The sequence below is a fragment of the Styela clava genome, chromosome 9 (genome assembly GCF_964204865.1).
Source record: "Styela clava chromosome 9, kaStyClav1.hap1.2, whole genome shotgun sequence".
Taxonomy (NCBI): domain Eukaryota; kingdom Metazoa; phylum Chordata; class Ascidiacea; order Stolidobranchia; family Styelidae; genus Styela; species Styela clava.
Genome location: NC_135258.1, coordinates 19,042,023 through 19,066,184, shown reverse-complemented (window position 1 = coordinate 19,066,184; position 24,162 = coordinate 19,042,023). Strand labels below are relative to the sequence as shown.

At 35.4% G+C, this 24,162-nt stretch overlaps 2 protein-coding genes across 2 annotated transcripts; one reads left to right on the top strand and one right to left on the bottom strand.

Annotated features, from left to right (window-relative positions):
* Nucleotides 1–8,229: 8,229 nt before the first annotated feature.
* LOC120339426 (uncharacterized) lies at nucleotides 8,230–23,762 on the top strand. Its single transcript, XM_039407551.2, has 13 exons — nucleotides 8,230–8,366; nucleotides 11,712–11,864; nucleotides 12,490–12,687; nucleotides 13,388–13,510; nucleotides 13,874–14,012; nucleotides 14,328–15,362; nucleotides 15,898–16,100; nucleotides 16,581–16,954; nucleotides 17,672–17,831; nucleotides 20,836–21,067; nucleotides 21,405–21,552; nucleotides 21,717–21,876; nucleotides 22,787–23,762. The coding sequence occupies exons 1-13, from the start codon at nucleotides 8,291–8,293 to the stop codon at nucleotides 23,029–23,031; spliced, it is 3,246 nt and encodes a 1,081-aa protein (XP_039263485.2). The 5' UTR covers nucleotides 8,230–8,290; the 3' UTR covers nucleotides 23,032–23,762.
* LOC120339427 (uncharacterized) lies at nucleotides 17,842–20,811 on the bottom strand. The gene is made up of 2 exons (XM_039407552.2): nucleotides 18,885–20,811; nucleotides 17,842–18,552 (listed from the first exon to the last, which is right to left on the bottom strand). The coding sequence occupies exons 1-2, from the start codon at nucleotides 19,358–19,360 to the stop codon at nucleotides 18,309–18,311; spliced, it is 720 nt and encodes a 239-aa protein (XP_039263486.1). The 5' UTR covers nucleotides 19,361–20,811; the 3' UTR covers nucleotides 17,842–18,308.
* Nucleotides 23,763–24,162: the final 400 nt, after the last annotated feature.

The following is a 24,162-nucleotide window of genomic DNA, read 5'->3' as shown; positions in this document are numbered from 1 at the left end:
ATTACTACTATAATGCACACATAAAGTAACTAAACTGTACAAAAGCGTGAATGCAACTCTCCCATTCAGGGGCGGATTTAGCCCCTTTGGTGCCCCCTCATCCTCATGTGTAATTTAATTATAAAAACCATAAACCACATAAGTGTATTATTCATTAAAAATAATCACAACCAACATTAAATAAAACAACTTTTACGAACATTTTTAGGTTTTTAACTGGTATATATAGCCGATATATATATCGATATATACTGCCGATATCATATATCGGCAAACACGCAATATCGGGGTTGAGCTCTAATCCTGAGGGAGTGTGACAATACAGATTCATGCCTCCAGTCTCAACGCGAATCGAAATATCAAAGTATACAAGTCACAACTGTAGTTTGAAATTTTACCAGTAGGCCTACCTTGTTGTCTACCTCAGGGAGGTTCAAGGTTGCTAGATTGAAGGACCGCAAAAACTTTTGAGGAGGTCTCGCGGGCCGCAAGCCGTAGAAAACCCAAAAGTGATCGAAATATCGCGAGTTTACTTACTTAAAATCAATCAATCAATCAATTTAAAATTTAATGAACAACAAGTTTACCGTTTTAGTCAGACAATTATTATGTTGCATGGATGGCGTTCTTTTAAAGAAGATTTATAAAGCCTTCAGTTATTTTAAAGGTAATTACCGTTGTCAAATTATATTCTTTCGTGACAGATATTACTTGAAATCAAACCAGACACTGTGTGATGGACAAAGAAATACGTTTCCGCCGTGATTTCCTTATGTCTACTTTCTTGCGACGCTCATTTTATTACGAATTGTTATATTGAGTAATTTAAAAACTTGCAGCGTGAGCAAGCTTAGTGCCATCGTCAACTACCAACCAAGTCCGTCTAAGTTGGTGTTTCGGGACCTAGCTATAAAAAAAACTGGATTGCGCAGCGTTAAGTCGGCTCTGCGTTTCGTCACTACCGTCACATGGCCGACGATTGAAAACAGAGAGAGAGAGAGAGAGAGAGAGAGGTTTATTAATTTGTCAACCAAAAAAATTGCAGTCATCAATACAGTAAAAAAGTAGCAACAATAAAATTGTTTTGGTATGAACAGGAGGGAGCGATACGACCATGCGGTCATCGCATAGTCAGAAGGGTGTTTTTGAACACGAAATGGACATAACGATCGTTTCAAAATTTTGTTGTTATTGTTATTGTTATTTGTCTCCGTCTCCATTTTTAAAAAATCGCCTTTCTCTTCGAATACTGGACCAATTGCTTTGAAATTTTCAGTGGTTAAAGATAAAATTTTTCTCCAGAAGGCTATTACTTTTTTTTCGCTATGACGTCATCAAAATTATTGCCATTGGGTGGCGCTACGTGTCCATATATTTGAGCATAGCTCTCTTGTTACTAAAATAAAGGCACAAAGCGTCAGAAAAGAGGTTTGAATCTCGGGATCCCAACCCTAGTTGGAATAGCTGAAAAAATTCAGAAACGTTCCTACATTAGATACAAATATACGCTAAAATTGTTCTGTGAGCCGCACGGAATGTATCAGCATGACAGGTCTACCTTATCAAAAAACTCCCGACTTCGCTGACCACTAGATCGTTGAAATGCGATCGTGGAACCGCCACATAGTGTAAATAGTTCATTGGTCCAATTGTTGAAGAGAAAAGGAATTTTTTTTAAATAAAAATGCAGCAACAAGGTGAATACTAAAAGAAAAAACAACAACAATTTAAGAAAACGATTCATAGGCCCATTTCGTGTCAAAAAAAAAAACGTTTCAGTGTATATTTTCAATAAAGAAGGTTCATATAATATGAAAATAAGCAAACATTTTAAAGTTTGAGTCGTCTGGTGAACTCGTGATGTTTTAATAAACACCGATCAACTATATAAAATTCTGCTCTAAAATTTCTGTGATGGCCCTCTTTGCTTGGTGCCCTAAGCACGTGCTTATATTGTTTAGTGGTTAATCCGGCGCTGCTCCCATTACACTGACAAAAGATTCGTCAAAGATTGATTGATTAAATTTTTATGCATATTTAAGGAGAAATTAAGAGTTCCGAAGTAGGCGAAGGGAGGTATTTTACGGAGAAGGTTGGGAACCACTGATTCCCAGATACTGTTTGTGACAGGCTATTATATCTTGGATTACATACTTCACTTTTGGCCTCTTAAATTACTTCTTCTATTAATTCTTTTTTTGAGATCTACTGTGAATCTGATTGTTGTATCAGGTATTTTATGTATTTATTGTGTTATTTTGTTTTTGCTTATGTTTATTTGTTTGTGTTGTTTTATATGGACCGCGAATATAAACGAATTGAATTGAATAAAGATACCCTTCACTGTAACACATTACATTGCATAAACAACAAATTTCAAAAAAATCAATTATTATTTTATCATGAATTCCCCATTGTGACCCGGGGTCTGTCCGTATGTGCTCCACAAGTGAGGTACAGTGGGACACTCGACAAACTTAACACTGTCGATCCATTCTTTTTGGCGTGGCCTGTTAGCGTATGCTGTGGTTGGAAGGGTGCAGTTGTCAGAGTGTGGTTGTTTTTCGGTTGAATGTTTGGTTTTGATTGTCCGAGGGAGTGCCACTGGTCTCCGGTGGGTGATCGGGGATGTTTGTATGTGGTTTCGTGACTGTTGGATTGGGTTCGGTTGTATGTTTTGTGCTGGACAGTGAGATCATGTTGTGGTTTGAGTGCGATGCCATTGCAGTTCATTTAGTGTTGTATTTTCAGTTTTATCGTAGAATTAGCTGTCATCAGTACTGTTCAAATGTTGTGCACATATAGAATTGTTTATCGTCTTTTAAAATGCCTGTCATAAGTTAATTTTCAGCCTGTTTTGCAAATTGTAAGTAGCTAGTTTAGTGTTTTATGGTGTATATTGCTTTTCTACATTTCACTGCTTGGTATTGTTGTTTTTGTTGTGTGCTTTCCGTTTCTTTGGAGTGTTTGGTTTAGTTGTATTAACCGTTTCATCGGAGGATAATTAATAAATAGAACAAAATAGTATAAATTGAAGTGAATATTGGGAGGAAACTTGACGTCAGACCATATTGGAGGATATTCTGAACTTGGATAATTGCTTCATAGACTGCCGGTACGCTACACATATATAGAAGGCAGATTTTTATCGGACATATAAAACTATGAATTCGCAAATTTAATTATCTTTAGACAATGGTTTTGTGAAATTTATTATCTATTATGACACCTAACATGACACGCCGCCCTCATTCTTTTTTGCTTTGACTGAACTTCAAATATAACATTTGTTAATATAAAAAATTTACTGCGTGACTTCTAATTTCTACTCTTCTGTATCAAATATATATAAAGCGCCACTTTAACGCAATTTTAATGGTTACTCGGTTAAGAAATACAAATGACTTCTATTGCATACCAGCCCCGAGAAAGTTCAGGGCAAGTTCAAAATATGCCTACGCAAGATTCATGTTATTTCAGTAATTCAGGCGTAATGAACTTATTGCACGCGTTATAATTTTGTCACAAGCATGAAAAGTTTGAATAATTTGCGTTCGGGGCAATCTATATCTAACATTTTGATAAACAAACCCAGTAACGTTTTCAATGAACATTAGTATTGGAATTGAAACTGAGTCTTTTGTTTTTATTGGCGTATTGGTTGAATTAAATATATCTGGGAATCTCACAGCGTTGGATATATATATATATACTTTAAATACGTGGATAGATGCATTCAAATCAATATGATAGCAGTGGTGATAGCTTATTTAAGCATAATACCACCGGACCATATATAAAAAAATTATTCGAACTGACGATGAATGTAATGTATAGCATTGAATCATGCAAATCAAGTTCTAAAACTTTCAGTTACCCATCCAGTCCGATTGAAACTGATGTTATGCCAAAACAACAGGATTGGTCAAGTTATAATGATTTTTAATTTCTTTTTTTCGCCTATACTGCAAACTCTCTATTTTCCCTTTATAACATAAATATTGTAGATACACTAATTCAAATGATGTATACATAATTATATCAGTTTATTCGTAGTAACGAAATCAAAAATATCGAAAATTTGCCTCCAAATCTTGCTTAAATCAAATTTTGAAGAGAATTATGATATTAAATAATGTATATAGATGTATATATATCAGGGTGGTCCAAACCCAGGCGCGCGGGCCACATGTGGCCCGCGTCACATTCGGAGAGTAATCAAAAAATCGCATTTCGTGTTGTTTCATCATAAAATTAATCAGAAAAATCTTTTGACATATTGTCATCACTATTGTCACTGAATTGAATAGTGTTATAGATAGCTGGGGAAACTAGCGAAGTTGAATGATGTGCTTGGCGGTCTAAATCGTTATCTGGCTTTTTAACTTTTTGGTCGGGAATATATGCAAACAATATAGGCATCATAGAAAACTAAAAATCGAATGCGGATTCTATTAGCCTAGAATGGCTATGCCTGATAACTAAGTGTTTGCACAATAAAGACGTTTGTTTTGTATTGCACTTTTTACCTATTCTTGGCACTATTGTGGCCCGCGAACAATGCAAAAATAATTTTGTGGCCCGCGGAGCCGACAACCTTGGACCACCCTGATATATATTATACCATTCGTCATAGTAAAATAAAAGGGAGAGCAACGCTGAATCATATGGACACGAAAGTCGCGCATATGCACCAGTACAGTAATAATGGAATGAGTGGAATTTCTGCAAATACCACCGGGCAATCATTATGAGGGCGATCGAGCAATACGGAATGAAAAAGTGTTGCCCCTTATTAAATTTTAATAAATTAGCAACTTTTCAAATCTTCGAGTACTATTGCAGTTCAAATATTGTACTTTTTTCTTTCAATGAATTTATTTCATTTTTACCATTTGTTTAAATGTACAATGTTTTGCACGACGAAAAATAAATATCTGAATCTGAATCCCATCATAACAACAACAACAAGTATTGCGAGAACGAGAATTTAGCAAAACGATCCATATGTAGATTTTGTATTTAATTACAGTTTTAAGTCTATGTGAGTTTTTCAGATTGTATCTCTGTTTTGGGGTTAATTGCGTCCATAGATTGTTCTGTAGTGTGAAGTTTCGTGGGGTAAAATTAATGCGTGTAAAACAGCGTGATATTGATGGAAATTGAGGAGGGATCCGCGATGCAAAAATTCTGCCACCAATTACGTCTACCATAAATAAATAAGTGAAGTTCAAGTCATGCGTCATAACTCTTCAATCTATAGTTAGAAGGAAGTACACGATGTTCACAAAAGCGTCAAGTTATAAAACACTATTTATATCACCAATTAGATGTTCATACGAAAAGTAAATGTAACGCAGTAGCGTATACGGATTAGAAACAATACCAATGATGATAAGGATGATATTTGCCTAAAGGTATGCTAACACCTGTAACGCTTGTCAGAATATAAAATGGTGTAAATAACCTCTGAAACAACAACTGCATTTGATGTTTTGTTGTTAGTGATCTTAAATATTTAAATCGTTCAAATATTCGATGTAGGCTATAGAAAACACAGATGGTGGTGTGTCATATGCATCCGCCGAAATTGATTATGATACCCAAATATATAAAAAACATGAAATGAAAAGGAAGTACCAGAGAAATAAACTATTGATGCTGACACATTTAAGTCCAAAAATAACTTCGATAATTACTTTATCGGTATTTCCCGTTTGAAGCTCTAACTGTTTATATATAAATATACTGCGAGTGAGACAGATCGAGATATTTCTGGTCAGAAATCAAGAAAGACGTTGTTCGTACGAATTATTTTCAACTTTGCAATAGTTTATGAATAGTTTATAAAATACCATCAATCCGTTTTCCAATCCCGAGGTAGAGTTCAGTTAACATCACATGATATCTTGCCCATTGCATATTGCTTGACGAAGTAAAGACAGGGTGCTAGTATGGTATGTCGAATGGATGAGTTACGCATCTTTTTTTAATATTTAGATACGCATTAAAAATGGCACTAAATCGCACCTAAAATAAACAGGCGAACAAGAGATCATTTCCAAAATATATTACCTCATAGGTCGCTCATTGTTATCGCTACTGTAACCAACGAGTTAAACAGAGTCATGTTTTCTACACTCCATAGATTGAAACTGAATTGTGATGGCGAATGAGGCACATTAGTCGGAGAGAGAGATATTTACGTAACAATAAATAAATACAGTATCAAATGCTGCGGGTTATTTCATATTCGATGTACTGCGGATTACATGTGTACGGAATGGTTTAGCTGATGATAAACGCGATAACCATGTTTCTAGTCACGACCAAACTTTTAATATGAGCTCTATTTTTCGCACCAACACGATAGCAACTTCCATATGCCTTGAGGGCAATCTGAGAGAAGTTACTTTCACTCTACGCGGTTTATATATTATACAAGATAACTTCCAGCAATATTAACTTTGTAACGTTACAATGAACATAATAAGCACACAGCATTGTACCTAAGATATTATCCATCTGCATATATTTTTGCGAGTCGCAGTGTGTTGGCTGTATATAATTAAGACGATTGGTAGGATTAGAACCTACTAGTTAGAAAGTAGAGCAAGGTCAGCTATTGCTGTTGTTGATGACCTCAAACATGAATTTCTAGAAAATAGTAAATCGAGACTGACAGGTGAATCGAGCATACCGTTGGTAATGGCATATCAGCATCAGAAAAGAATGTTTCAGAAAATCATATAGAGTATTTCAGTATTTTTGGTGTAAAAATCCGAAAAACGAAAATGCAAATAAAGTATTGATTTTTGACAAAAATAAAAAGGATAGGTTCAAAAGTCGAATACATCGTTATAGGTATGTCATTACAGACAATAATATTTCCTCCGTAAATTAGAGAGCGCTTCTATTTCGAGCCAATCATTACTGACGTTTTAAATATAGTTTTATATTTCATCAGTTGCAATTGCATGTGAAGGCCCAAATTAATAGGTACACAACTTTTGTCAATATATTGAGTACAAGGTTTTAAGTGGTTACAAAACGTCAGATGATAAATGGATTATCTACATTGTTTCGGCAAAATATTGACTATTGATTAACTCAGATAAAAATTGATTTTTAGATCATTTTACTAGAAAGTGCTGTATAAAGTGCTGTTACCATGTGTGTATAAAATTAATAATCTTGACCATATGTTTCTAAACAGACAAACATGTATTATATAATTATGGTTTTAATCGACATTCAAACGCAGAAATATAAAATCAATTTTCGAATTATGTAATTTAAATTACGAGAATACTCGAAAAGAAAAAGTCTTCTGCAAAAAACAAGTCGTGAAAGTTGCGGAGAGAAATGTTTTTTCATTCTATATACTGAGCACCTGTTTGCATTTCCTGTTCGTTGGGTGTGTACGATTTTTGCCCATTTCCTAGTTCCTTTGATTGATTAATAAAAATCAATTAATCTTGAATTCTTAATTAACAGAGCTTTCTGAAGTGTATTCATATATTTGAACAATGAATGACAACTATTTTATAAATGTTAGTTAGAGAAAGTTCAAAATGATGTATGCGGGTTAGTTAGGTCGATAATACGAAACGGACATCTGATCATAGGAGATATCGTAGGATAAAATTCGTTTCAGCTAAAATAATTTTATATTCAAAATACAATTATTGGTATAATTGATATTTATGTATAAGATATGTTGCACAATGATAATATTATTAAACAAACCGAAGTTGAAAATATCAAGATAGCACATGGTGTAATAAATAATTTTTGAAGGATGATGGTGTGATTCGCGCGAACCCTTTTTTTAAATTTCGTGATAATTAGTGAACACGTTTTTGTTCCATGTTTTAGAGTTAGACGTTAGACGACGGCGGCGAATGGGTAACTTGCACAGCAGATTACAGTCATATTTGTCGCTTCAAAAGTTATGCATTAGATTCATGTGAAGCTTACGTAGTGACATATATAAATTTAATGAATTGAGGGAACCGCTTTTTTAGTGAGTTGAATACAAATAAGAACCTGTTGCTAAGACTTTGATTCTCATCACTTCTTTGACGGCAACATCTTGTATTATAGGAAATGGTTTCGTTCATTTTCAGACGCTAAATGCTTTCATAACAACCAATTAGGGATATTTTATGATTTCGATAATTACCTAGTTCAAGTTATAATAATATGTTTTTGGTTTGTAGGCTATTTGACGTCAAATAGATTAAATATAGTTTAAATGCTTTTTTGAACGGATTTAATTTTTAGAAACATGATTCATAAGTTGTTTTTTATCGTACTGGCACTGATTGGAACAACTTCTGCGCAACTAGGACTTGGAACAACAGGTAAGATTAGCAATTCAAATTCCATCACGTTTGATAACAAATGTGAACTTTTATAACTGATAGATCAACCATTTCTGCTATCTATATGGACTATTCGGTATTTAGGCTTACTTTCGTGCAAAGTTTACGTTTGATCGGGATCCTAATTTCCGTTTCAATTCGGCAATGCGTCTAAAAATGTAATTGTATTACACAATTTCACTTTCGCGTTTTGTTTATAAAATTTAGTTTCAAAATATGTAAATTGCAAACTCTTCCTGAATAGCTTATGTATATGGTTGATGATTATTGAGCTGAAAGGGATCGTAATCGCTGTTAAACAATAAACTTTTCGGCTTGACTGTGAAACTATGACGTCATATCAATTATTGCCGATAATGAGGGTAATATCTAAGTTCAATCAAGTGTCAGTAAGCCTACCTGCTACATCAATCAACATAACATGCCCTGAAGAATTGCAGTTTGGGGCTTATTGACACCAATGGCCAACGCCCACCCATACTCATTTGTTTACGGCGATGTTCGATAAATTTTATGGGGGTCAACTCTACAGGATAGTGCATCAAATTTTTCGTGATTTATAATAGTCAAAAATTAATATATAATTCCGGCATGTTGACGCGTAGCTTGTCGATGAAGTAAGTTACTTGTACACGCTCCATCAAACGCAATGTGAATCTAGCTATTTGCCGAATTCCGCTTGTTTCTGGTTACCCGATATATATATATATAAGTATTTAGAGATAAAACTTAAATGAACTTAGGCAAAGTTCTATCAGAAAAATGCCTCACATTTTAATTATCCTTCTTTCTACACCTACCGGACCTACCGTTTTGTCCCTGATTTACCGAATTTCGTTAATTTATAAAATTACATCACCGTGTGAATTCAAGGTTCAAGACAAAAAGGCGAATGAAAATATTCTATTGAAAACACGGAGAAAAATCTGCTCTTTTAGTTAGTTTCCTAATCAAAGTTTGAAGCCATATTTTCCAAAATGTTTCGATAAAAAGTTAAAGATGTTTAAAAGTTCAAAATTATATGTTTTCCCAATACCTTTGAAAAAATTTCGAAAGTTTCGACCTTTTGGTTTTTCAACCGATATGGTAACATATTTGTGCATCGATCTTTTGGTTCATTTTGTCGATCATTGAATATATATATTCAAAATTGATGATCCGAAATTGGCATTACAAGTATATATATCATTTTGAATCGTTCGCTGATGATCGAGAAAATGAACCAAAAGATCGATGCACAAATATGTTCCCATATCGGTTAAAAAACCAAAAGGTCGAAACTTGAAAATAAAAATTTTTTTCAAAGGTATTGGGAAAACATATATCTTTAACTTTTTATCGAAATATTTTGGCAAATATGGCTTCAAACTTTGATTACGAAACTAACTACAAAACCAGATTTTTCTCCGTGATTTTTCCAGTACTTTTTTTTCATTCCCCCTTTTTGTCTACTATCTCATATACCCATCCTACTACTGAAATGAGATAGTGGATCCTGTTTCCGTTTTTTTCAATCAATAAATTCAAATGAATATTTTTGTTTGTATTGTAGATCCCAAATATAGATTTAAAAAAATTCATTTTCAGAAACGAAGACAAATAAATAAATGTATTTAACTTTTTATCGAAATATTTTGGCAAATATGGCTTCAAACTTTGATTACGAAACTAACTACAAAACCAGATTTTTCTCCGTGATTTTTCCAATACTTTTTTTTCATTCCCGCTTTTTGTCTACTATCTCATATACCCATCCTACTACTGAAATGAGATAGTGGATCCTGTTTCCGTTTTTTCAATCAATAAATTCAAAAGAATATTTTTGTTTGTATTGTAGATCCCAAATATAGATTTAAAAAAATTCATTTTCAGAAACGAACACAAATAAATAAATGTATTTAACTTTTTATCGAAATATTTTGGCAAATATGGCTTCAAACTTTGATCACGAAACTAACTACAAAACCAGATTTTTCTCCGTGATTTTTCCAATACTTTTTTTTCATTCCCCCTTTTTGTCTACTATCTCATATACCCATCCTACTACTGAAATGAGATAGTGGATCCTGTTTCCGTTTTTTCAATCAATAAATTCAAAAGAATATTTTTGTTTGTATTGTAGATCCCAAATATAGATTTTAAAAAATTCATTTTCAGAAACGAAGACAAATAAATAAATGTATCAACCACCAGTCAATGATAAAAGTCATCATTTGAACGACACGCAGATTTGCGCGCTGAAGTTAATTACTGTTGTGATCGGTGACGCGTATTTGATGAATTCAGTTTTAGGGCCATAAATTGTCTTAATCACCGGTAACTTGAGTGTACGTAATAAACGATTCGTGTCAACTCTATAAAACCCGATACAATTTGTACCTCATACATCTTTGTGGCACGCGAACGAGCTTAATTGCCAATGAAACTGACACTTCTATAATCACCGTATCGAAATTGCCATGAAAATACGCAACATTGTTTGGTCTTGGCGTAAATATGTAAATAAACTAGGCAGTAGTGTTATTTATTATGGTCTCTACAGGACACAACGTTTCTCATCAAATTTGCGTACAGGGAATGTCTTGAACTAAAGATGATTTACATAAGATGTCCTATGCCAAAAACTTCTCGTATAGATGAGATACCCCAACAACGCTCCATTGAACGTGAGCAGATGACATCTGGAATGGAACCATTTGTTCATATATAAGCAAAATCTGTAACGTTATTTTGTCGTCCTAGTTTTATTGGGTCTCGTGTAGTTTTGTACCTAACGTACTTCTAGTGGGCGTAGCATAACAATTTTTTGATATGTTAATCCTAACCCCCATCTGACTACGCCATCCAAAAATTAAATCACTACGACATCACAACACGTCATAGAGCTTCCCAAATATAAGCACGATCGACCGAAATGGCATTGGCGCCGACGATAAAGAACTGACTGACGTTATCGATCTCTCTCCTATCGGAATTGTTGCGACGAGAAAACGAGAGAAATAACTGCTCGATTTCGGGTGCTTGTTTGTGCGTCTTGGATGGCAGTTCGTAAAGTTTGAAGGGCTCTATTACGTCACTGTGACGTCGTAATTTGTGGATGGTGCAGTCAGGTGGGGGTAAGGATTGATACGTGGAAAAATTGTCATGCTACGCCCACTAGAAGTATGTTAGGTACGAAACTACATGAGACCCGTTTTACTTCGCCCTTCCAACCCCGGTGGGATCTGTGGTTTTTCGAACTGATATATATATATATTTTTTGTTTTACAACTTTATTAGCCGGATTACATACTATAATATATTACGACAATCTTATTTTTTCAGAATGCGCTTGCAATATTCCGTCTGAGTTTCGGTCATCATGTACAGCGAATCCATTTGCTCTCACGCGCCAACAATGCCTTCAAGCTGGATGTTGTTATCAGTCTAGTGGGTTTTTCGGACAACTTTTTGGATCAAATTGTTACGAAAAAGACCGTGAGTAAAGTGTTTTTTGTATAAAATAAACGTGTATTGATTAAAATAACATGACAAATTATTTCAAAATATTCGTCACAGCTGCTCATGATGAACTTTTACATGACAAATGCTGTCTAAACGCGTGAAAATACATGGTCACGAAAGCTATAACGAAATAATTATGTTACCCACAATTTACCTAAACATCTTATCCTGAATATACTTACCAGTATCGGCACGCAGACTTTCCTTTAGCTTTCCCTGGTCGCATGCGTCGAGTCTCAACGTGAATCGAAAATCCAAATAATTCGAGTAGCAACTGTAGTATCAAATCTGTTATAGTACCTTACCCTTTACCTAGACTACTGCCCCCTTTTATCGTCTTTGGCTAAGCACGATGACTGCTAACACACAGCCCACAGAAATTTTCGAAAAAAATAAAAGTAATAGCCTTCTAGCGACCAAAAAAATCTTTATTTCTGAAAATTTCAAAGCCATTGGTCCAGTAGTTACAGAAAACCGACATAACAACAATACCAGCAAGAAAAGAATAACAATAACAACGTAATAATTTTGTGTCTAATAGCGTGATGGATAATTTTGCAGAAAGGCAACAGTCGGTTTTCAGTTTCATTATTTTTAGCCACATATTGTCAAGTTCAACCTTTGCAACCTTTACAACCGGATACTTCCCTGGACATTTTTGTGTCTCAACCACAGCCGACATGTCAATTGGCTCTTCCACTCGAGCAATGTCAGTTAGGCAGACTAGGAAGAATATTTTGCGAAGCTCAGGGATGCTGCTATGATCAATTTCGACAACCGTTCTGTTTCAGAAAAGGTGAATAGAATTTTACAATAAGTAAATGATAAGAGCACATCATTTTAAGGAGACATTGCTTACCCGATTTCTTAGATTTTCTTTGATGTGGCTGGCTCGTGTTGAATATCAATGATTGGGTGCGATACAACCCATGATAGTTAGACCCACAACTCTACAACAAATGATCTGACGCCTAAGAACAGAAACAAAATTGTTTTTGTATTTTGCGTTGAATGAATTTAATTTTTTGTACGATTATTGAGGTATATTTTGCAATATTTTATATATATACGGAAAAAATTGAAGAGGTATTCAATAGTATATATAAACTTACTAAATAAGCATCTTCTTACAAAAGAAGATATACTCGCAAAGATATGGATCATAATAATTTTGGTGTCAAGTTACTATAATTAGATTCGAAAAATGAAGGAATACATGACAGATATATCTTGTTTTGTCTGAAGAAGTTGGATTATGATCTAACGAAAGCTAACAAATATACTTCTTATTTTGTGGAATGTTATTCGTATTTATCAATTCAATACTATCTCATTCGCACAGCGGTCACATGCTTAGGAGAAGAAAAGACCTGCATTTTCAATACACAATATGTTAGAGATAAGCATGTCAGAATAAATATATATATATATATTACTCACAATATGAATATATATCCACATATTGTATGGTGATATCATATTGCTTTTGTATTCAGCGAGAACATCCACGTCGATATTCCAGGTCCACGTGCAAGTGTCGGAATGGACGTTCTGGGGTGCTTGTTCGAAAGAATGTTCTCCTGGTTTTTCAACAAGAACCAGACGATGTCTAAATGCAGGTTTGATAATTTGATACAAAATTTCGTTTTTTGTTTGTTTGTTTTAGTAGTCGCGATATGCTACGAGTACACAAAAGCAGCGAATAATTTCTAGAGTAGTTAAATATATGGTATTTTCTTATCTGAAACCAAATCTATTATAATATATATATAATATATAGCGGTGAAATTCCCATGAAGAGCATATCTTCACAACCGACTGTGTCGATACCGGACGTCTATTTTGTTCGGAAACCATCCAACGCCATATTATTATTATTAGAAATGGGATACCCTCAAATTGGATTGATTATTAATGAATAATATTTCTATTTACAATTTTCAATAGATTTCTAAAGTCACGAACTTTTGTTATTTCTTCAGATGCGCAAACCTGTCTCAACCAAGGGATAAGACTCGCTGAACAAATATCTTGTAATCAACAAGCATGTCAGATATGGAGCTCATGGGAATACAGCGCTTGTTCTGTGACTTGTGGAAATGGATTCAATACAAGAACAAGGTAAAAGAGGTTCTTTGGTTAAAAGTTTTTGGTAATTAGTTTTTTGTTTTTTTGGTAATATTGAAGATTGGACAAACAAGTTCAAAAACAAAATTTATACAGTTTTGTAAATCTTTCTGCACACAAACAGTCTACAAAAATAGAATAAATACAATCAGCACTATTAATCGGGATATATATGGCTGGCAATGAAGTTGAGATATCGCTATCGAGATGAATTTTTGCACTGATATGAATTATCACATGCTAGCTAACTTCGAAAATTCCTAGTAGTGATTCATTATTAATATTTTTTTCATTCATCTTTATTTTTAGAAAATGTATATCTAATACTTCTGGAAGAGAAAACATCGAATGCTACTCTTCAAGAACGAATTGTAACCCACAAGTATGCCCAGTTACAACACCACGACTGCGCCCCGTTACAACACCACGACTGCAACCAAGATCTCGACCAGCAACATGGAGTCAATGGCAAACATGGGGCCCATGTTCACAAGAATGTGCGAGAGGGCAGAGAAGCAGATTTCGTTCGTGTATTCGCAATAACCGTGTAGCTGCATCAAGAATGTGCGCTCCTTTTGTAGAATCAGTGTCAAGTTCAACTCAGAGTGAAAATTGTAACATAGAAATGTGCGATTCGTGGACGACCTGGACAGCTTACAGCGCCTGCGGTCGTTCGTGTGGCTCCGCCGTCAGATATTCTACAAGAACGTGTTGGAATAAACAACGTTCAGGCCGAATCAGCAATGCATTTTTGAGTTGCAGTCAAAGAGAAATGGCATGCATTCTACCATCGTGCCCCGTCTCTAGTGCAATTCCTACTTTCGTGGAGAGTACTCGTTTTGTCGATCGGTTTAGAACAACAACTAAACCAACCAATACACAATCAGGGAACATATTTAGCATTACTGATTCGCCAATTACTCCCAAGCTTACAACAGTACCAACGACAATAAGTACCACTACTACTTCCGCTAATACTCCAAAAATTACAACTACAGTCAGGACAAAAGAGCCTGCATCACCAAGCATTTTCGTTTTTACGACTGCCAAGAAAACGACAACAACACCCTTTTCAACAACTAGTACAACTGCTTCAACTACTAGAGCAACAACTACTAGCACTACAACTACTACAACAACAACAACAACACCAGAACCGACAACAACGACTACTACAACAACTACAGAACCTCCTACGACTACAGAACCTGTTACGACAACAACTGAAGCAACAACTACTCAAAAGGCCAAAGTACCACAATGGGGTGAATGGTTGGACTGGTCACCTTGTTCAACAAGTTGCACTAATGGCACCAGAATAAGAACAAGACTGTGCATGTACAGGTTCGCCACATCTTACAGTTATTTGAATAAAACCAGGGAAATCATAGTCCCAACGATCGTTTCAATACTATGTTGTTGTTGTTGTTGTTGTTGTTCTTGTTCTTTGACACGTTTTTAAAAAATCGCTTTTCTCTTCGATTACTGGACCAATTGCTTTGAAATTTTCAGTGGTTAAAGATTAATTTCTTCGCTAGAAGGCTATTACTTTTATTTATTTCAAAATTTTGCGTGAATTCTATGAAATTTGATATTTCGTCTAAAATTTTGCTGTATTATTTTTTATCCATGGGAACACGGATTTTAGTCAGTGTCATGACTGGCTGTACGTTTTGATTATGCAAAATTCTTGCTACTGGAAATTCAGAACTTTTTTGAGGGTACCGGTAGCGCCAAAGGTACCGGTAAAGACTGATTCGCTCTGGTCTAACGTGTCCATATATTTGTGCGTAGCTCTCTTGTTTTATAAGATTATCATAACTTTAGGTTATAAAGATAGGTTTTCAGCCTCCATGTCCTCGTTTCAAATTTTTTCTAGTGACGAGTCTGAAGCTGCAATTGAGGATTGTGGAGTTGAAATGGAATCAGTTGATATAGGAAGTTGCAATGATGATCTCTGTCTGGAATGGAGAGAATGGACTACAGTTGAAAAATGCCCGGCATGTAAAAAGACCGACGAAGATGTCGCAAACAAATTGGAAGTAAAAACGAGAGAATGCGCTGGACGAGAGAAAAAAGATGGTGCGTAAAATTGTCCTTGAAAATGCATTTTCACGATAACTGTCAGCAGCAAGTTGTCCCTCAGGGATTTGTATCACAGTTCATTGTCAGTTCTCGGCGAGTTTTGATGCCAAAAAAAAACATGGGTTACATATTAAGCCGAATTATAAAATCTCTCCGATAAGCATGAAAAAATATTTGAGTATTTCAAATTGTTTCAGTATTTTAAACTACCGAAATGTGCACAGAGGAACTTAGTATTTCAAAAGTTGGCTGCGTTACCTACAAGTCTTATAAAAAGAATGATCTTTCAGAAAATTTGCGACGCAATAGGTTTGTGGGACTAGTTTATGGCACCAGCGGATACCAACAGATAATCCAAGCTTGCCGAAATAGCCTACTGTTTCAGAAATTGCTCTAATTTGGACGCCTATTCCGGTTTTGAGTATTGTACAATTTGCAAATTGAATTCAGTATCAATCAATTAGTTTTCCTTTTTAGCCGATGACGATTGTTATATCAACGTTTTCAACTGCGAAGATACTGTAACAGAATATTGTCCCGACGATACTACGACAACGGCGCCGACAAATGCTCCTACAACATCCAGCAGTACTGCTTCAACTACATCGGCAACAATCTCAACAACAGAATCAACAACAACAACAACATCCACAGCAACGACAAGCGGTCTACCGACTGTCCTCACGGGCCAAACTTCAATTTGGGCAGATTGGGGCGAATGGAGTGATTGCTCATCAGAATGTTCTCCCGGTATCCAAAGTAGAGCAAGAAGATGTGTGCCTGGTGTTCCCCCTCATCTTTGTGTGGAAGGCTCTTTGGATTCAAGAGTGTGTAATGAAGATTTTTGCTACGTAAGTTTTGTTCCAATAATTACCACCTAATTAATATAGCGCATTGGGTATAATTTCAAACAAAAATTGCAACGCTTGATGAATTGTCGGGAATAATTTTATATATATGTAGTAAAACCTTCATTTTAGACATTCATATTATGTCTACCAAACCATAATCGCCTGCAATCTATTGGTATGCTTAAAATTGAAGTGAAGTTACAGTTGGCGATAAAAGCGTCCCCAAGAGGGACAGACGTGGGGGAATTTACTCCAGGAATTTTTTCTATTGACCTACATTGTCACATGTTATGATTCTGTCCTGAACAGGCCTCGTGATAATTGTTTTATCGATTGTTATTTTGGTGGCCACTCCAGGTTGCAATGAGGTTTTACGGATCTCCAGAAGTATGTGCACCAAAATGGCGCACAACCTGAACATAGTAGTTGTACCAGGTTAGGGTTCAGGTTGTGCGTCATCTTGGTGCACATACTTCTGGAGATCCGTAAAAGATGGATTTGATTAAAAGATAGATGGAGCGCTGGATTTATTACTTCAGAATGATCAAAATTTCTCGATGATCTTTTCTCCTAATAATTCAATTTTATCTATTCATTCCTCAACCCACCTTTCGTCTACGTTAAGTAGTTAGAGCGTTTAGTCTCTTAATTTATTACTAAAACAATGTAATGAAAAATAAATGATGAAATAAACTAAAAATGCATAAACCTATTAAGGCATGGACCGATTGGGATTTGGGACAATGTGATAAAACATGCGGAGAAGGGGGAACAGAAGTGAAACGCAGAATTTGTCCGGGAGGAAAAATCGTTGAAGCCACACCGAAGAAATGCTACGAAGTGGTTCAAGAATGTAGTTTTGTATTCCCTTGCGAAGGTAAGCAGAATAGGATTTACATATTTATCACGGGGGAGAGAAAGCCAATAAGACGGGGAACCACACGGCACCTCGTCAAGTTACCATTCCAAGTCGGGTATGGGATTAGTTGGTTATTTGTTTTCGGCAGCATGAACTTGATGGTGGAGGAAGCCGTAACCGACCAGCGGTTACGTGAACCACCCTACGACGACGAGGAGTCCAGCAATCCTCTCGCACATAATTATCCCCGCATGGGATTCAAACCTGTGAACCCACGCAGAGTAATCAAAAGTGCAGTGACGAGCGTATTCCCAACGCTTAGCGCGATGAGCCGCACCGGAATAGATGAAATTGGTTTATTCAATATTTCATTGGAAACAGAGCGCACTGGGCAGGCCGTATTTGTGCTACGAGTAAAATAATATAAAAAGTCAGGCATTCGACTAGTAAAAAATAATAGAGAAGTATGGTAAAATGGAACGAATATTAATTACATCAAATGCAAATAGAGTGTTCTGAAAACATTGCCGAACTTTTCGTCGCTGAGTTAATGTCAGTGAACGATATTTCCGCTTGTGCAGGTGTCGAGTGAGCGTTCGCAGTTGAATACGGAAAGTTCGTTTTGTCGACAGAAGTTAGTGTAATCATGTTTCTTTTCCTATATTTCCGTTTTGGCTTCCGAGACGCTGGTGTACGAAGAAAGCCGAGGATCTTGCAAACTTTGGACATTTGTGATTTTCTACAAAATAGAAAGAAATAATTTTCACCGTTTTTCATTATTTTCTTTCCTTGAAATATGATATGGTGGCTAGGAAAATTCCAAATTTCTCGGTTAAACATTGACAACGGCTGCGCATTACATAACGAAGAATTACATTTGTTTCCGACAGTTATTGATTGAAAATGGATGCTAATGCTTTAAAGCTTTTTGTCGACAATTTGTCTTTTTCGGATGATTGTCAAATGTAATCCGAATACAATCTTTTGAATATGCCAATGCTTTTCCTTCTATCTGGACTAGAGGCACATCACTCTAATAGCGTCGGGGCTGAATACTGTTTAATCGCTTACCTGCAAACGCTGCTCGTGAGCCAATGAAGACACATTTCATATTCGTGGTCCGATATTTTTCTGGTAACATTATCAGCCTCTTCCTCCAATATGAAATCCGCCAAATGGTCAGGCAATATATTTCCACCGTCGTATTGGATAGCTGAATTATATGTCTTTTTCCTCTTTGTATATTTTCTCTTTTTCCTTGGCTGTTCCACACCTGCTTCGTCGGATTGTGACGCACCAGTGCTATTACTTTTTGCACTTGTTGTTTCGGTAGACTGGAGCCACAATGGATTCACAGTTGATGTTTTTCTCGGTAAGCCGCATATATTGTCCAATTCACCACGGATTGGTGTCCAAAAATTTGACATGTTTTCCATTATAGACGAATCAGGCACCTTTTTACTAATACTAATAATAGGCGTTAATGGTTCTGCTGGTGTGTCGAAAATCAGTGCTCGACTAACAGAGTGCCTCTTCTCAACCTCCATTTTATTAAAATACCGCACGTTACAACCTCAGGAGGAAAAATAATCACGAAATTGTCGTTTAACAGACAACTGCCGTTATACAATTTCCGCTAGTTCTTCCGCTCAGAATAAACGCCAAACTAGGATTTTCGTTGCTAACAGTCCTACGTAGTGCTGTTGCTACCTACTTTTGTTACGTCATATTAATAACGTCGCGCATGGGTGAAGTCAAGTTTTGATTGTTTGGTCACAAGCCTCAAACTTCCAATGGCGAACTCGACAAATTCTCGCCGTTTTCATCGTTCGCAAAATTGAAAACCACCACGTAACGAGCAGACAACAGTTTTTTCCGAATGCAATATATATGAAACATTTATCAATTTTTAATATAGCTAGAGGCTCGATTTTAGGTTTCATGGGCTATAACGCTCAACGGTCAAGTTTCGTTTCATCTTTGTATTGCAAAGCGTACAAAAGCCGGTTTTTCAAAGGTGCGTGGATTGCAATTAACCCGTCCTCTTGTATTTGCGCACGTGTTCTGCCCAAAGATAGTGAATTAGTCCTTGCGGATGATTAAAATCCATGCCAAAAACTGGAAGCGTTTGCAGAATGTCTTCATTGATATTAACGAGTTCCCTCATCATCCCTAATCCCGAAAGTCCAAGTCCGAAAAAGAGTGTTGCAATTCCTGTTTCAAAAGTCTAAGGTGGATAGTCACTTTGTGCTAGTGATCGGTGTCACGCTTAATCTGAATTGCAAAACAGATCTTCGATTATTCCTCAAACACGGCGATATCACATATCCTCCCTGGTGTTCGAAATCATAGTCATTGGCAGATTATTATTACAATCTTAAAAACAAAGGTAAATTCAAATTCAATTATAAATTCCTAGCTTCGCAGACATGAAACCGAAATCCTCGTTTCTCCTGGCCGTGAATCCTTCCCTATTCTATCCTACATCCACGGGAATCCAAGTTGAGAATAATAGCATGACCGATAACTTTATGATTTCTGATAAGTTGTGCAATTTATTGGACACGAAATAGACCTATAGATCGTTTAATATTATGTTGCTGTTGTTGTTAGTATCCTTCTTTTTCTCGTTGTTCTCGTTGTTATTACTATTTTATATTTATGCAATGTCGTTGGAACGCTACATATTATTTTTGTCGTTTATTTAGTATTGAACACCGGCACTGCAGTATTTAGTATTTAAAGTACTTTTTTTAAAAGTTCATAGCGTGTTTTGAATTGACTTGTGTTTATCTCGACTTTTGGTTTATCGCATTTTTTAAACTCGTAGTTAATTGCTCAACGCAAGATCACATTAACTTACTCAGAACTGAAAGAACTCATTGAAAATCAAAGTCGTAAATTACCATATTTCAATGTACTTAAGCAAACTTATCCATCTTTCTCATAATGAGTTTCCAAAGCAAGGTCCTTCGGTGACACAAATTCCATTTGATTATCAAATAAATGTTATTATATGTAGAAACGACCACAACTACATCTACGACGACAACTACACTTCCTCCAACGTCTCCTAAACCGAAGGGGCAGCCAGACAAGAAATTAGACGTGCTTTTCTTGGTAGATTCTTCTAACTATGTAGACGATTGCGAAGAAATTGAAACTAACTTTGGTCTTGCGAGACCACTTAGAGGAGGCCAAATCAACAGCACCGTTGCGCCAAATTATACAAGGATGAAGAAGTTTATTACTGAGTAAGATAATTCGTTATGTTAATAAAATATTCATTTATCACGCACAATCAAATTTCATGCCAGTGAATTAGTACAATCTAGTAAAACTTTGGACTGTTACGTCATCAAAACTTTTACGCTTAGCTTGTCACACCGTTCAGCTATTAAAATTTAATTATATGTATGCTGTTTCGATGTTTTTGGACCTGATAAGGCTTACCGTTCACCAGTAAGAATCTCGTGCGTTAGATGGCGTCCCGGAGTGGTTGGAAAATCAGGCTAAAGTTGACGGACTTTAATATTCATTGAATGCTTTTAACATAAAAGTAATATAAGCAAAATACACTTTTTTTTACAGTTTTGTTAATGGCTGGAGAGGGATTGACGACGATGGTACACGAATAAGTATACAACTTTTCAGTAATTTATGCAGTCCAAGAACCAAATCAAATTTATACGTAGAAAAACAATTCAAGGAATCGCATGAACAACTGGTGACAAAATATGTGAGTTAAATGAATTAACTTTTTAGAACCTTTTTATTTTAAACTCAAAATCACAAATTGTTTTTCTGTTTCTTTTTTTTCTATCTTCCTGTTACTTGAACTCAATTTTCCTTTTCCAAATCTGTCATTATTATCTTTACTTAATTTTTGTTTCATAAATTCAGATACGAGATCTTCCATACATGTGCGGGGACTATTGGTTAGATTGGGCTCTACAATGTGCGATCAGTCCTGTGTTGACGTCATCATTTGGTGATCGAGAAAACATTCACAATGTGGTTGTAACAATTTTAAGTAATGCACCAACAACATCACAACCCAGCGGTAAGATTGACCATTTATTGCTTTAATATGAACCAATTAATTATTTTTCTGAACCTGCGGCATGTTATTTGTACGTAGTTATTCACGAATATGAATGTCGCGTTTTAACGAAGCAACACACTTTGCTATATGGTATTGTTTATAAAACTTTATAAGCACCCAAGGGTAGAACTGCTACCACATACTATAAAATTTGTACTATTTCCCAAAGCAAGTTCCGTAATCCTCATACCTATGCGAAGATTTCCATCCACTCTAATACATATAAGGGAGTTGATAACTCAAAGCGACTGTTTCAACCCAGGTTATATAGTGGAATGCTTAACTTTCCAGAACAAACACCTGCCGTGTTTCCCCGAAAATAGGACTTACCCTGAATTGATTTTAATATAAGCCCTCCCCTTAAAATAAGACCTAGTCGGTAGCGCGAATTTTTTTTGACCTATTCGATAGCAAAAAGTCTCTTCTACACGTTTTAAATGATTGATAATGTTTATCAGTTATTTTAAATGGAAAAGGGTGATTTATAGGTCTATGGTTATCGATTTTCATATTTGTATATCCGAAGATCTCGTAATCCTCTACTTAATAATTTTGTTTTTGATAAATAAAAATAAAAGACATCCCCCCTAAAAGGCCCTAGAGGTATTTTTCGAAAGAAAATTGAAATAATACTCGGTCTTATTCTCTGGGAAACACGGTACTTGTATATTAGCGCCACTTATGACATAATGTTTTTAGATTTTTTAACTTATTTATAACTAATTTTTTACCAATTGGCCTATAATTTCTCAAGTTGCTTTTTAAGTGTACCGATCAATATTGTAATAAAGTAGCTTCATATTTAATTTGCCAATTTTCAATTTAACTAATTTCCGTATAAACCAACTTTATTTTATTTTGGCTCTAGATAACTTGATGAGAATCATATTAAAAAGGCTCGTTGGGAAAGGATCCACGGTGATGTCAGCTACAGCAACACCACTGGAGTCACTGGGTCCAAAATCTAGAAAAAGATACGAAGAAAACGCAAGAAAACTCGCCTGTGACGATAAAGATGACTGTGCAGCATATTTAGGGTCAATATGGGACTCTGACAAAGAAAACGTTGCCGATTTGGTTAGAGAAGCATTGAAAGAAGCTGGAGAATTATAATAGAAAATGTAATTCAGTAATCAGAGAAAAAAAAATCAAATTATTGTTAGACAACATGCCAGTAATTATTCTTCGACTTACTCTTTTTTCGATTTACGAAAATGTGCTGTCAAAACAGTATCAGTATCAATTGTATTTTCAATTATTGTAGTTTCAATTATCTTTATTACGATTCGATCCAACTTTATTTTAATTGATTGAATCAACCATGGTAAACTTCTCAAAAAAATGAAAACTGTATTTTACAGTTATAGGAATATTTGGAGACTTCTGCGCAAAAAGCGCTTTGCTAACTAGTAATATTGCTTGAAAATAATATCTCCTTGGGTATCACCGCTGTCTATATGGACATTTGTTTGTAGTGGAAGTATGGAAAAACATAAAAATAAAAAATAAATGAGCGATTATTGTCCAACTCAATTTGAAGTATGAAATGGTGCACACAGATGAAGCAAAACCCAAAATTTGCTATCAAATTTGCCGACTAGATATCTCAACCCAGTGATGCCCTATTCAAAAGATTGTGTTGCAGCTCAAACATTGGAATATTAGCTTGTCATTATGAAATCGTTATTATTTTGCTGAAACGACATTCCAATTTTGTCCGTATTATGGATTCTATTTTTTTGTTCCAATATATAATACGAGATTATTAATTTCGCAATTTTATTTCTCTATTAAAATGTATGTATATATAATTATTTATTTGTCATTAAATAAAAGATAGTTTCGTGCAATAATCGTGTGGTTAATTGAATTTGGAACGAGAAAAAGAAGCACTTAAAATGTGGAAAGGACATAATTTAAAGACATTTTGTTTGATGTGGGTTCATGGACGCACGGGTGAGGAAGGATAGACAATAGGTTTAGTAATCAAAACGTTCGTGCGTCAGATATCTATTCCGAATTGTTGTTGTGATTTTTAGGTCGTCTTGTCGACATTTATTTCTGTGATCACCGGTTTCACAGCGTTAAATTATTAATTCGATGTCTAATCTGTCTTTCGAAGATAAAAAATAATTTTATCTCCAACCTGCTATGAACGTTACATAAATAGACGGAACATAAATATATTAAACTATAAATCAAACTAGATAGATGGATATTTGTAAACTGTTGAAGTTTCGTACA